A 14,854-nucleotide genomic window follows, 5' to 3' on the forward strand; every position below is an offset into this window, starting at 1 on the left:
GGTACTAAAGAGCCATATGATACTACTTAGATCTTTTGTTTGTTTGTTTCTTTTAAACAGAATTGCATTTTTTTTTCCTCATTTAAAAAGTGTTTAAAGAACACCTATTTGGAAAGCATTGCCAAATACTGGGCACTATGAAATTAGAAATTGACATGATCACTTTTCTCAAGGGATTTATAGTTTAGTAGGGAATATTGTCAAGTAAACAAGCATTTACTCACAATGAATTGTGATATATGCAAAGGTGGAGCAAAAGACAGTGATTTTTCAACATGCGGACATATGATTATTTAATTTATGTCGTATGTACCACGTCATTTCTTGGTAAGAGTAAAAAGAGGCCTACTTATCCAACATGATCTGGGTCTCACCAGCTAATTAATTAAGGGGAATCAAACAAATGTAAGATGTATAACAAACATTTTATTTTACTTTAAAACATTTAAATGTATGTTTATTTATCAGTCTGTGGATATAAGGCTGACTTTTTCTGTAGAGATTCCATGTAGACTGTATAACAGAATAATATAATAGACTATATAATGGAGAATAAAGATCAAATCCTGCAATCTTTATACTCCATATACTTAAAAACCTTTGTTAGTTTTTAGGATTTTTTTAATCTAACCTTTTACACTTGTCTTGGTGATGGTTTAGTTGCTAAGTTGTGTCCGACTCTTGTGACCCCATGGACTGTAGCCTACCAGGCTCCTCTATCCATGGGATTTTCCAGACAAGAATACTGGAGTGGATTGCCGTTTCCTCCTCCACGGGATCTTCCCAACCCAGGAATCGAATCCAGGTCTCCTACATTTCATGCAGATTTTTTACTGACTGAGCTATGAGGGAAGCCCTTATAACTGGGTTGTCTTACCCACACCTAATTTAACACCCAAGTTTTTATAGTGGCTCAGTGGTAAAGAACCGCCTGGCAATGCACAAGATGCAAGTTCAGTCTCTGTGTCAGGAAGATCTCCTGGAGAAGGAAATGGCACCCCACTCCAGTATTCTCGCCCGGAAAAATCCCATGGACGGAGGAGCCTGGTGGGCTACAGTCCACAGGGTCATAAAGAGTTGGGCATGACTTAGTGACTAAACACCAACAGCAGAGCCTCGACAGTGTTTACAGCCTCGGTAGTTTTAGAGCCACTTGATGTCCATAGAAGTAATTCTGTTTCCACATTCCCTTTATCAGTGAGTATACATATAGCTTAAATTATGAAGTTATAATAACAGAGGCAACTGACATAAAAGATTTGAACGTGAAAACAACTGACTCTTGGTAAGCCTAACTAACAAGCAAAATTACAGTCTTTCTGGCAAGCAGAATCCTACCCAAGTTCATTGTCCTCTTTGAATCAGAAAATGGGAAGCCGTTTATTCTTTCAGTAAGTACTGATTGAGAGTCTCCTGCCAGGTACAGTGAATATAGTCCTTGTGCTCTTGGAGCCCAAAGTCTGGGAATCAAGAGGGAAATCATTAAAAAAAAAAGAAAGAAAAGAAATCATTAGACCAAAGTAATATGGGATAAAGAATTAGTCTCAGGGAATGTTTTATGCAAGTTCAGAGGCTTACCTTGTAAATGCTTGGGCATTATAGCTTCAGATTCTGTTGCTCTCTTTTAAAAAATTTTAGTTATAGATAATTTACAATATTACATTAGTTTCTGCTGTACATCAGAATATTTCAGTTGATGTACGTATCCTTCCTTTTTTAGATTCTTTTCCCTTATAGGTCATTACAGAGTATTGAGAAGAGTTCTGTCTGTTTTACAGTAGGTCCTTAATTAGTTGTCTATTTTATATATAGTAGTGTGTCTAGGTCAATACCAGTCTCCCAGTTTATCCCTCCCTCCCCTCAACTCCTGCTTTCCCTGGTGGTAACCAGAAGTTTGTTTTCTACATCTGTGACTGTTTCTGTTTTGTAAATAAGTTTAATTCTGTCATTTTAAAAATTCCATATTTAAGGAATATCATATGATATTTTTTCTCATCTGACACTCCACTCAGTATGACAGTCTCTACTTGTCCATTCATAATATGACACATGGCATTATTTCATTTTTTCTGTGGCTGAGCAATATTCCATTGTATATATATATACCATATCTTTACCCATTCCTCTGGCAATGGGTATTTAGGTTGCTTCTATGTCATCAGATTCAGTTTCTCTTGCAGGCTATGACTCTGTGGACTTCATCTTCCATTTTTCTTTTGTAGAACACTCTTTTTTCAGCATCGTTTTAAAAGTTAATTATTTCTAACATAAATATTGCAGTTTATTAACAAGAAAACTGGGTATAAATTAAATGTCATCTAGCCATTGCCATCCTAGTAACTAGTAGGCTGAATTCTTCTTTCTGGCCAGATATCCTAAGTGATTTATTAATCTGATGGCTCCCAGGTGGCCCTTGTGGTAAAGAATCTGCCTGCCAATGTTGGGGACACAAGAGACATGAGTTTAATCCCTGGGTTGGGAAGATCCCCTGAGGGAGGAAATGGCAATCCACTCCAGTATTCTTGTCTGGAGAATCCCATGGACAGAGGAGCCTGGTGGCCTGCAGTCTATGGGTTTGCAAAGAGTCGAATACGAATAAGCAGACACACATACACACAGACACACAGACACACACACACAGACACAGACACACACAGACACAGACATACACACAGACATACACACAGACACACACACAGACACAGACACACAGACACACACACACACACCCCTCTAAATAGATGGGTTTCTGATTGTTCAAAGAGGTATTTGCTTGCTGTTTGCTTTCGTTTCCTTCCTAATGGTACTTTCTGAAAACCTTTTGCAGTCTTTGATGGGGCTTATATGGTTCCAGGATTTTTGAGCTGCACATTTAGAGAGCATCTCTGATTAGTTTTTCTATAGTTTGATATCATTCCTTCTATGCTGATTCTAATTGTCTTTACTCTGAGAGTAAATTTATTTATATGCTCTGAAGTCATTTTACTGTAGCCTCCTAGGAATGATATAGATTACATTAAGAATTGACATTTATTGAACTGTATGCTATTTTTTAGGTTATGTGAGCTCTATATGTATCATCTAATTAATATTCACCAGAACTCTGTAAGACACACATAATTTTTGTACCCATTTTACATATGAGGAAATTGAGGTCAAGTAGAGATTATGATCTATTGATAGTGTCTAAGTGTTGGATTTAATCCAGACTTTAAACATATTCTCTTAATAGCTATATTCTTTCTGTTTTCAAAGAATACAGCAAAATTAATTTTTTTAGCTAAAAAATGGTATAAGTCCTGGATGTAAATTTTATGCATCTAGATAATTTAAAGTCAAAATCTTCAGAATTTTAACTCATTTTTGTCCACATTTTTTTTATTTTTTGTCACTACCTGATTTGTAAAATATATTTATAGTTAAGTTTTTCTTTAATTTGTCTTTACCTATGAATTACTTCTCTCTAGAAAGGAAGTGAAAAGCAAAGGAGAAAAGGAAAGATATATCCATTTGAATGCAGAGTTCTAAACAATAGCAAGGAGAAATAAGAAAGCCTTCCTCAGCAATCAATGCAAAGAAATAGAGGAAAATAATAGAATGGGAAAGACTAGAGATCTCTTCAAGAAGATTAGAGATACCAAGGGAACATTTCATGCAAAGATGGGCTCGGTAAAGGACAGAAATGGCATGGATCTGACAGAAGCAGAAGATATTAAGAAGAGGTGGCAAGAATACACAGACACCTAGAGCCAGACATCCTGGAATGTGAAGTCAAGTGGGCCTTAGAAAGCATCATTAAGAACAAAGCTAGTGGAGGTGATGGAATTCCAGTTGAGCTATTTCAAATCCTGAAAGATGATGCTGTGAAAGTGCTGCACTCAGTATGCCAGCAAATTTGGAAAACTCAGCAGTAGCCACAGGACTGGAAAAGGTCAGTTTTCATTCCAATCCCAAAGAAAGGCAATGCAAAGAAAGCTCAAACTACCACACAATTGTAGTCATCTCACACGCTAGTAAAGTGATGCTCAAAATTCTCCAAGTCAGGCTTCAGCAATACGTGAACCGTAAACTTCCTGATGTTCAAGCTGGTTTTAGAAAAGGCAGAGGAACCACAGATCAAATTGCCAACATCTGCTGGATCGTGGAAAAAGCAAGAGAGTTCCAGAAAAACATCTATTTCTGCTTTATTGACTATGCCAAAGCCTTTGACTGTGTGGATCACAAGAAACTGTGGAAAATTCTGAAAGAGATGGGAATACTAGACCACCTGACCTGCCTCTTGAGAAACCTATATGCAGGTCAGGAAGCAACAGTTAGAACTAGACATAGAACAACAGACTGGTTCCAAATAGGAAAAGGAGTACGTCAAGGCTGTATATTGTCACCCTGCTTATTTAACTTCTATGCAGAGTACATCATGAGAAACGCTGGGCTGGAAGAAGCACAAACTGGAATCAAGATTGCCGGGAGAAATATCAATAACGTCAGATATGCAGATGACACCACCCTTATGGCAGAAAGTGAAGAGGAACTAAAAAGCCTCTTGATGAAAGTGAAAATGGAGAGTGAAAAAGTTGGCTTAAAGCTCAACATTCAGAAAACAAAGATCATGGCATCTGGTCCCATCACTTCATGGGAAATAGATGGGGAAACAGTGGCTGACTTTATTTTTCTGGGCTTCAAAATCACTGCAGATGGTGATTGCAGCCATGAAATTAAAAGATGCTTACTCCTTGGAAGGAAAGTTATGACCAACCTAGACAACATATTAAAAAGCAGAGACCTTACGTTGCCAACAAAGGTTCGTCTAAGTCAATGCTGTGGTTTTTCCAGTGGTCATGTATGGATATGAGAGTTGGACTGTGAAGAAAGCTGAGCACTGAAGAATTGATGCTTTTGAACTGTGGTGTCGGAGAAGACTCTTGAGAGACCCTTGGACAGCAAGGAGATCCAATCCATCCTAAAGGAGACCAGTCCTGGGTGTTCACTGGAAGGACTGATGTTGAAACTGAAACTCCAATACTTTGGCCACCTGATGCAAACAGCTGACTCATTGGAAAAGACCCTGATGCTGGGAGGAATTCGGGGCAGGAGGAGAAGGGGATGACAGAGGATGAGATGGTTGGATGGCATCATCGACTCGATGGACATGGATTTGGGTGGACTCCGGGAGTTGGTGATGGACAGGGAGGCTTGGCGTGCTGCGGTTCATGGGGTCGCAAAGAGTCAGACACGACTGAGCGACTGAACTGAAGTGAACTGAGTTCCTTCAGTGTACTGTGTTATTGATTACCAAACCTTCCCGCCTTCCTTTTTCACCTGTTCTCTCCATATAAATAGGTTTAAGTCTGAACTGAAGGCCGTGTTTATCACAGTAGTTCTCTCAAACAGTGTGTATAGTACAGCACAGTTACCTAGGGAAAGCATTAGAAAGCATTTGTTGTCCTCTTCTTTAAATCTGATGAATTAGGATCTTTGAGGAGAAGGATCTAAGTATCAGTATGTTTTAGAAGCTCCCTGGCTTCTGGTGAGCTGTTTTGCTTAACAACTATAAAATCTAAATTTTTCGAAGAGGAAACAATTGGCCCCTCTTGCCACACAGCCTCATTTCCCATCACTTCTTGCCTTTTATTTCATGTTCCAGTAACTTAGAACCACATGTCACTCCTCACAAACACCATGCTTTTATTGATCTCTGAGGCATTTCTCATTTGTCTCCTTTGCCATGATTTTCTTCTCACTTCTCACTGACTGGCTTACTCATCTGTTAAAACTTTGTTTTGACTTCGCTTTCTCTAGGAAACTTTCCCTCATCCTAGCCTTGTGCTCTCTAAGGTGCCATTATACCTAGCTAAAAGTGCTATTCCTTGCCCTCTGTGTAGTCTTATCACTGCATTTATTCATTAACTGCTGATTTTATGAATTTGTCTCCTCCAGAGTATTTCTTCAAACGTAGATGAATGTCTAAAGATTCGTATTTGTATTCATCTTTATATTCTTCATAAATATTCATATTTATATTCTGCATGCCTGACATGTAATAGCCACTTAGTAAATACATATTGGAGTGATTGTTGGATAATATTTTAAAGTAAAAAAATATATGTTAGGTTTTAAGTCCAGTAGTAACTCTTCTCTTTTAGGAGCCCTGCATTTACTAAATTACTTAATTCTGTTTTTCCCAATAAGTTTTATTGTTGTTATTTTTATTCTTTTTCCCCGCTGCTTACTGTTTACTCTAGAAGCTGCATATTTATTTTAGCAGGGATAATTAGGTTATTTCTGTTTTTACTGAAAGCAACTTGAAATTCTCTGGAGGAAAAATACAGTTTTTTTGTCATTTGGTTTTATTATTCTTCAACTCTTCTCAGATTCCCTTTAATCATGATTTATATATCTACCTTATTCTTAGGAAATCAGGACTGTACTCTTCATTTCATTTGTTATGTGGATAATTAACTGTAGCCTCACCTGTGTTCTCCTATCACTGCTTTCCGCACCTCTAGGAAGAACTTGGAGTGTTTTATTAGTTTTTTTTTGATCTAAATTAAGTTTGTATTTTAGCCCTAGTGATAGGACTTGGTAGTTTGAACATGCTTACTGAATGAAAAAAATTATATAAATATTTATATGACATCTTCAACATATGTATATATGTTTTTTCATATATATGTCTATTGTTCCAAATTATTTATGTCTTGAAGCTGTTTCTACCTTTCCAGAGAAAGATATATTTAGTCCATATATAACTCCAGTTCTTTAAGCTTTATGTAGATTTACATCAATGCTAGTTTTCTTCAGTGAACTCTGGAGGTTATGGTCCCAAATCGTCGTCATTTGTATCTCTTTAAATTTTCTTTCTCTTTTGTCCTTGACTGTTTTGCTTTAGAAAGAAAAACCTTGACCAATCTGAATCTTGGACCCTGTCCTTGGGGATTCACATGAGTGTGGGCCTTTGTCTGATTTGATTGTCTTGAAGAAAATAATTTTCTCTTTACTAAAATTTCATATTGCTGGTCCTGTAAATTTCATCTTTTAGATTTTTTTTTTATTATTTGCAGGTAACTTTCTCTTTCTGTTTCTTTGTATTTAATCACTAATTTTCCTTATCATATATCTGTTAATATATTTTTAAAATTATTTGTAAGTGAAATTTGGTTTGTTGGGCACAGAAATTTTGAGGTTGTTGATCTTTTGCGCTAGTATGTGTGCTTGTTTTGGTCAGCAAATGATATAGTCAGCAAAGGCTATGCGATGATTATAAATTTAGAGCAAAATATTGAATGTCTTGCTATTAAAAGGGAAGCAGCGCACTCTTCCTTGTGATGATGACGATTTTGGGCTGCACTGCATAGCATGTGGGATCTTAGTTTCTCAGCCAGCTATCAGACCTGTGGCCCTTGCATAAGAAGCGTGTCGTCTTAACCACTGGACTGCCAAGGAAGTTCCCCTGAGTCTTTATTTTTAATCTCATTTATAGTAAGCACCATCAGTTTAGTCATCTTTCCTTGAAGGGATTATACTGCTTTTCCTCCTGTAGGGCATAGACATAGCTAGAAAGAACCCTGAACATTTTAATGTCCAGGGAGGTTCCATGGTTCAGTATTGTGTCCCCAGCATTTAAAAATGTCCTAAATACGTTGGTATAAGAATACTTTTTTGAATCAATCAATAAATATGAATCAGTATAAATTTTTATATAAGGGCCAGTTCAGAGGAAATAAAAATATTTCTTGATAACTTGCCTTTTATCATACCTTCAAACATCCAGAGTAAATCCTGAGGAAAGCATATTGCAACCCAGGTTATATTCTTCATTAACTAGAAGGATGTTAGTGAGGAAGGTGGCACCATTTGTAGCAATAAAGTGCTGTTATTGTTGTTGTGGTTACTATTGCAGCAGTAGTAACAAGGGGCTTTGTTACTTCTTATCTCTCCTCTTTTGTATGTTATATATCATGCAAGAATCTCCTAAGTCCATTTGAATATACCTTCCATTTCATTCCTAAGACAGCCATGCTAATAACTTGTCCAGGGTGAAAAATGGTAAAGCCTATTGACTTTCCTAGGTTTTGCTGGTTACTTGTCGAGATATTTTATTGGGGATATTTTTTAACTTACTCAGTTGTTTTTTTTTTTTTAATTTTAAAATCTTTAATTCTTACATGTGTTCCCAAACATGAACCCCCCTCCCACCTCCCTCCCCATAACATCTCTGTGGGTCATCCCCATGCTCAGTTTTTAAAATTTACAGTACTGGCTTGAATATTTTTTCTTGCCTAACATTTCTGTTGATGGCTTTGCTTTGTTGTGGGAGTAGAAGTTTACTTTAGAAATAGGTTATCAGATTTAACAGATAAAAATATAGGATACCGACTCAAATCTATATTTCAGACTTTAATCTAAATGTCTCATGGAATACTTGGGACATATTTATACAAAAAAATAAGTTGCTATTTATCTGAATTTCAGACTTAACTGGATTTTCTGTATTTTATTTGACAACCATTTTTACAGAAGACTCCCTTTTCTCTCATCATCATTTTGCCAGAATCCCCACTGAATGTTTCCCTTTGGTGTAGTTATAGTGTTAAAAACCTTGTGTTGTTGTTGTTCAGTTGCTAAGTCATGCCTGACTCTTTGTGACCCCATGAACTGCAGCATGCCAGGCTTCTCTGTCCTTCACTATCTCCCTGAATTTGCTCAGACTCATGTCCATTGAGTCAGTGATGCCATCCAACCGTTTCATCCTTTGTCACCTCCTTCTCTTTCCCTCAGTCTTTCCCAGCATCAGGGTCTTTTCCAATGAATCAGCTCTTCGCATCAGGTGGCCAAAGTATTGGAGCTTCAGCATCAGTTTTTCCAATGAATATTCATTATTGATTTCCTTTAGAATTGACTGATTTGATCTCCTTGCTGTCTAAGGAACTCTCGAGTCTTCCCCAGTACAGCAGTCAAAAGCATCAATTCTTTGGTGATTGGCCTTCTTGATGGTCCAACTCTCACACCTGCACATGACAACTGGAAAAACCATAGCTTTGACTAGACAGACCTTTGTCAGCAAAGTGTTATCTCTGCTTTTTAATATACTGTCTAGGTTTGTCATAGCTATTCTTCCAAGGAGTAAACATCTTTTAATTTTGTGGCTGCAGTCACTGTCTGCATTGATTTTGGAGCCCAAGAAAATGAAATCTGACACTGTTTCCATGTTTTACCCATCTGTTTGCCATGAAGTGCATAGGACTGGATGCCATGTGTATATACGTAAGACCTTATATGTAGCATATTTATTATACACCATGCTTTCTTCAGAGGAGTAGCACTTAAGACTTTGCAGTGTCTGGTTTTTTGCCTTGTTCCTTTTAAGTTTAGATTTTCTTTAGAGAAACCTCTCACTTATAAGACCTTACCTTTTTCAGTTTTTAGCTTACTTAAACAAGGGCTGTGGAGAAGAGAGTAGTTTAGTCTTAAAGATGATAATGCCAGCTTCCATCAAACATCGACATTCGTGCAAGGAATGAAAACAAATTCTACACTGAGTCTGAGTAGAAAGCAAAATGACCACTTTCGTAATCACTGTGTACCCAGTATCTGATTATAGACAGATGTAGTTTAAAAGATAAATAACTAGATAGATCTTTTTATCATACATGTCCCAGAATATTTCACAAAGCCATTGCCAAAATAAATTTGATAATGTGTATGCCTAAGATCCACCTGGGGAGCGTGTGCATGTGAGTATGTGTATGCATGTGTTTCATCTATTAATTATCTCTCTTAGGGATCTGCTAATCATTTATTTCTTCAATTTTGAAAAAAATAATTTGGTTTTAACTCCCTTCTCTACCTTTTTCTGCATCCACTTTAATCTGATTTCTTTGATGAATTTTTTAAAAAAAATCAGACTTAAAAAGTTTGAGGGGAATAATGCTTATGCTTTCATCTGGGAAGTAAGAAAGACGTGGTGGGCGGCGTACTTGTGGAGAGAGTAGGCTGGTCCCCATTGTGTTTGAAGGCTCTGGCCTTACAGAACCTTTACTGATGGTGGGAGGAGCTGCTGTCTGTGCTTTGCTAAACTTTCATACTTGCACAGAAACTCAGTCTTGGTGTTCATGTGGTTTCCTCTCACCGCTCGGAGCTTAGTCTTTCGTACCTGTCTGAGACTCTACAGTGTTTATCACCTCACTTAGAGGAAAATTCTTCCTTATGATCCTCAATCTGTGGGTCAAATTTGGTTTTTCTTTTCTTCAGTAAGGGTGAAGGGTAGTGGAAGAGCCTTTTCCATATACCAGAAGAGTATTTAAATTTGTATACTATCATTTGACTTTTTTTTTTTTTTCAAGTTCTGCAGTGCAGTGCTGTGGAGCACTCTCTAACTTTGCCTGAAGGAATGTATAAGACTCTCATTTTCCTAATTTATATTCATGCAGGTTCTTTTTTAGGGTATCTTAATCACATTCCTACAGTGCTGTAGCATTCTACATTAGAAGATCCCTTGTGAGGTGGGATTAGGAGGGAGAGAGGGAGAGTGTGTGTTATCAAGTGAGATCTGGAGACTCTGTAACTATTGGCTGAGATCATGCACTTAAATGTAAAACGTTTGAGAGTTGGTTTTATTTTTGGTAATTGCTCCTTTTTTATCCTGTTTAACAGTTATATTCTCTTTTCCTCTCCAGCACAAATGTGCAGGTATGTGATAGCCCTTTCCATTGCTCTGAAGAGGAAGCAAGATCATTAGTTGAATCGGTAAGCAACAGATGTCCAAATTATCCTTTATTCTAATAAATCCCATGGGGAAGTCTAACAGAAGTTCTGGAAAATCTATCAGTGAAATGTATCATGTCTTTGGGAAGCATAAAATTAAAAACTAGCATTAAAATTATTTTTTATCCAAGGAATTTAGATTTAAAACTTGTTACTGTTGTTCTGTTTTCTGAAGTTAACCATGTAACTAATTTCCTATGATACTATTTTCACCAGTTTATTATTGTTTAAATCCATTAGCTGTCCTCTGCACTGACCTATCCTCACAAGTTATCCACTCAGTGTCTAAATTGTGACTGGCTGCTGGCACTAGTGCATTTTGTCTTAAGTTTCTTTTTCTTTTTTTTTTCCATTTAGTTTGGTTACCTCACAAACGTTCCTTCTCTAAGGAGAATATCTTCAGATTTTTACAGGCCTTAGTGATAATGCTGCCTTGAGGCAACTGAATTTATTAGTAAAGTAATACTTGGAGCCCACTAAATAAGAAAATTCAGATAATCAAGTAATATTGCTGTGTAAAGCATATTCAGGAGTGATCTTAGGCTAGAAATCCCATCTATAAATTTAAGGTTTCTGGGTTTTTTCTCCTTAAACTAAGTATCAGAAAACTAGTGAGTTTAGCTTTTTACTTCAGGACCAACAAAAGTGTTTACTCACAATGGCTGCTTTGAATTGTTTTTCACTAATTAATCAGCTGTTTAATTATTGCCTGCTATGTGTGGTTAGATGCTAGGTACTGGAGATGCAGTATTACAGAGAAGATATAGAAACCTGTCCTCGTATAGCTAACATTGTAGTTGCAGTGATGGATAATAAACACTCAAGTGAAGTATAAAGTGTTTCTGAATGTGATAAATGCAGTGATGAAAAATGAGCCAGGGAAGAGGGGATCCAGTGCCTGGAGTTGGGGGCGGGCGCTGTAGCGACTGGGAAGCACGGGGGACAGCCGCGTGAGCCGAGAACTGACCTGAATCTGGATTTGTAGTCGGTACGGGACTAGGCCATGTGATTGTCCGAACAAAGACTGTTCCACACCGCAGACCGAAGGCCATAGGCAAGTGGGTGCTTGATGTGTTCACGAAATGCCCAAGAAACCACCGTGACTGGTAGGATAGGGGAGTCTAGGGGAGAAAAGAGGATCTGAGATCAAAAATGTTTGGATCTGCAGTAAAAATGGAGGCAAATTATTACGAAAGACCTTCTGAAAAACACCCTGTAAAGATTATTTTAAGAATTTCATTTCTTATTCTGAGTAAGATGGAACCATTGAAAGGTTTTGAGCAAAAGTATGATGTAATGATATGATCTGACAGATTTTAACAAGATCACTCCGGCTGTGTTGGCAAGAATGGGCTCCAGGGAGGCAAGGAAGGTGCAGGGGAGCCCTGATAATCATGCACCCTACGATGTCAGTTTGTTTTCTCCAAGTTTTCAGTTTTGTATCTGTGTCGATTACATCCTGATCTTAGTTCTCATTTATTATTCTTTAAGAAAAAAATAGAGGAAAACAAGTTAATAACTTTTTATCTTTATTCATGTAGTCTCCCATTAATCTCAGATTAAGACCATTCTACTTTATGGGACTTCACTGGTGGTCCAGTGGCTAAGAGTCCACACTCCAGATGCAGGAGACCGGAATTCGATCTCTGGTCAGGAAACTAGATCCCACATGCAGCCAAAAAAAAAAAAGACTATTCCTTTGTAGTTTCGAATTTATAAATGATAGGTATAACAGACTTTTGTTTTAAAGTTAGCTCCAAGATGAAAGTTTCTGTCTTACATCTTTAAAAACAAAAATTTCCTAACATTTTAGTAGGAAAAGTCCTCTTAAAATAATTGGAGAACTTGGATATAATCTAGGTAGTTAGATATGGGGGACAAGATTAGAATTCAGAAACATTAACGTCCAGATTTAATTATATGGTTTGGTAGCTTTGCTCTGTTTCGTAATGATGAAGAAGGTGCTATGCTGATTTTTCACTGAGAAAGCTGTAATAGAAAATAAAAATGCAGAGAAGGCAGTCCTTCATCAGCTCTAGTAGAAATTACTGTATATGGGATTTCACCACTAAAAATTTATAAGTCAAAGAATTGCTCTTTTAGCAGCCTCATTAGTGATTTTGGAGCTCAGATTAGGTAACACTTAGTCAAGAGGATTTTATCAGCTTGTAATAATGAAATTTTTTGTAGTCAGAGCATTTTGACTTGGCATTTTCTCTCTTTCCTGGTAGCTCAGCTGGTAAGGATCCACCTGCAATGCAGGAGACCCCAGTTTTTTCTGAGTCAGAAAGATCCACTGAAAAAGGGATAGGGTACCCACTCCAGTATTCTTGGGCTTCCGTGGTGGCTCAGCTGGTAAAGAAAGAATCCACCTTCCATGCGGGAGACCTGGGTTCAATCCCTGGGTTGGGAAGATCCCCTGGAGAAGGGAACAGTTACTCCAGTATTCTGGCCTGGAGAATTCCATGGACTCCATGGGGTTGTAAAGAGTCAGACATGACTGAGCGACTGTCACTTTATATCTTCAAAACCACACTGAGATGTTTGAATCAACATTGCTTAGGTATAGATTCCCATATCTCTCTATTGCTATATACTGACTTCAAAGTACTGTCGACTTTTGTTTGTTCTTTGCTTGCTCAGAATAACTTAAGGCATCACAGTCATCCATCAAATTTGAACATATTCACACCACATCAATCTTGGGCCTATATGGAAACAAACTGTAACCCCAAGGTTTATCAGTGGGCTTAGAATAAGCGAACTCGTTCTTACAAGTGAATCAACTTAGGTAATATTATCTTAAGATAGATGTGAAGATGTTAAATGAGTGTGAAGTAATGGTTAAAATGAAGCCAGCAGTAAGTTTTCACTTTCTAGATGTATCTGAGTTTGTGCTCAGTCATGTCTATTGATTAGGTGAGATTTTAGGATAAAGTAATTGCTTTGATGATCAGATACTCTTAAAGCACCAAAAGAAAAGAAATGGACTAAGCTTTTGAGTGATTAATAGAATCGTTACAGAAAGCATATACTTTTGAACATGTATCGATCAGAACACAGTTAAGTGTAGTGGCATTGAGACCCCCCTAAAATCATTAAGTAGTCACCCCAAAATATGTACAGATCAATTAGGAAAAACAGTGTTACCATAACCAAGAAAAACAAAAGCCAACAACCTGATGACTCTAATTTGGAAGAATCTTAGAAACAGAACAGAAAATACCTACAAAAGTAATATGTCATACTTAAATTAGAGATTTTAAGGAAGATAGTTGATCTAAGGACGATAAGGAGAGTTGAAGTGGTCAGGAAGGTTAGTGAATTTTGTTTATAAATATAGATGCTTGAATTATATACAGTCATGCAAGGCATGGCTGTGTCCAAAACAAGGTTTGTTACCTAAACCTGAACACACTCAGGATCCACAGAGACAGATTGTTACTCTGTGTGTCCAGGTTACTGTGTGTGACCACTGGCTACCAACTGAACCACCCAATTATATTCCTGGGGGATAGTGTCATTTTTTTTTTTAATAACCAAAAGTGTAGAACTCTTTCCCAATGTTTAAATACTATGTGACTAGAAATTGGAGCTTTATTTCAGGGAACAAGGTTCAGAGCCTTTATAGGGAAGAAAGAATGTATCTTTGTGTATGCGTGTGCACACATGAGTGTGCATTTGTGCATACACATGTAGTTTTCCTTTCAGATCTAATATTAATATCGAATCACAGTTGATTTGATGCCTGGGATCTAAGATGCTACTTTTAGGGTCCTTTACTATATTTAAAGTATTTGGAAAATATGTATGTTGAGAAGATAGGAACAGTATTTATAAGCTTTGTCTAATAGACATATAGAATTAGAGAATACATTGTTTTTTTAGTACACGTGGACACTTCCAGAAATTAAGTATACGTTAGGCCACAAAGAGTTGGGAAAAAAGTGCTAAGGAGTTGAGGTAATACAAACCACATTCTCTGTCAGTAGTGTAACCAAGTTACCAATCAGTTAAAAAGTATTGAAAGAAAAAATCCCAAATCCTTGCTGTTTGGAAACTAAAAACACTACTATGCTGCTAAGTCACT

General features: G+C 37.2%; 1 protein-coding gene across 2 annotated transcripts in view; it reads left to right on the top strand.

Annotated features, from left to right (window-relative positions):
* Positions 1-14,854, top strand: part of PPA2 (inorganic pyrophosphatase 2) — a 98,691-nt gene that overhangs the window by 70,704 nt on the left and 13,133 nt on the right. For both annotated transcript variants that reach the window (XM_068975178.1, XM_068975179.1), the window contains one exon: positions 10,677-10,746. In XM_068975178.1, the coding sequence (XP_068831279.1) occupies positions 10,677-10,746 (70 nt within the window). The remainder of the gene's footprint in view (positions 1-10,676; positions 10,747-14,854) is intronic.

This window comes from Capricornis sumatraensis, chromosome 7, assembly GCF_032405125.1.
Source record: "Capricornis sumatraensis isolate serow.1 chromosome 7, serow.2, whole genome shotgun sequence".
Lineage (NCBI taxonomy): Eukaryota > Metazoa > Chordata > Mammalia > Artiodactyla > Bovidae > Capricornis > Capricornis sumatraensis.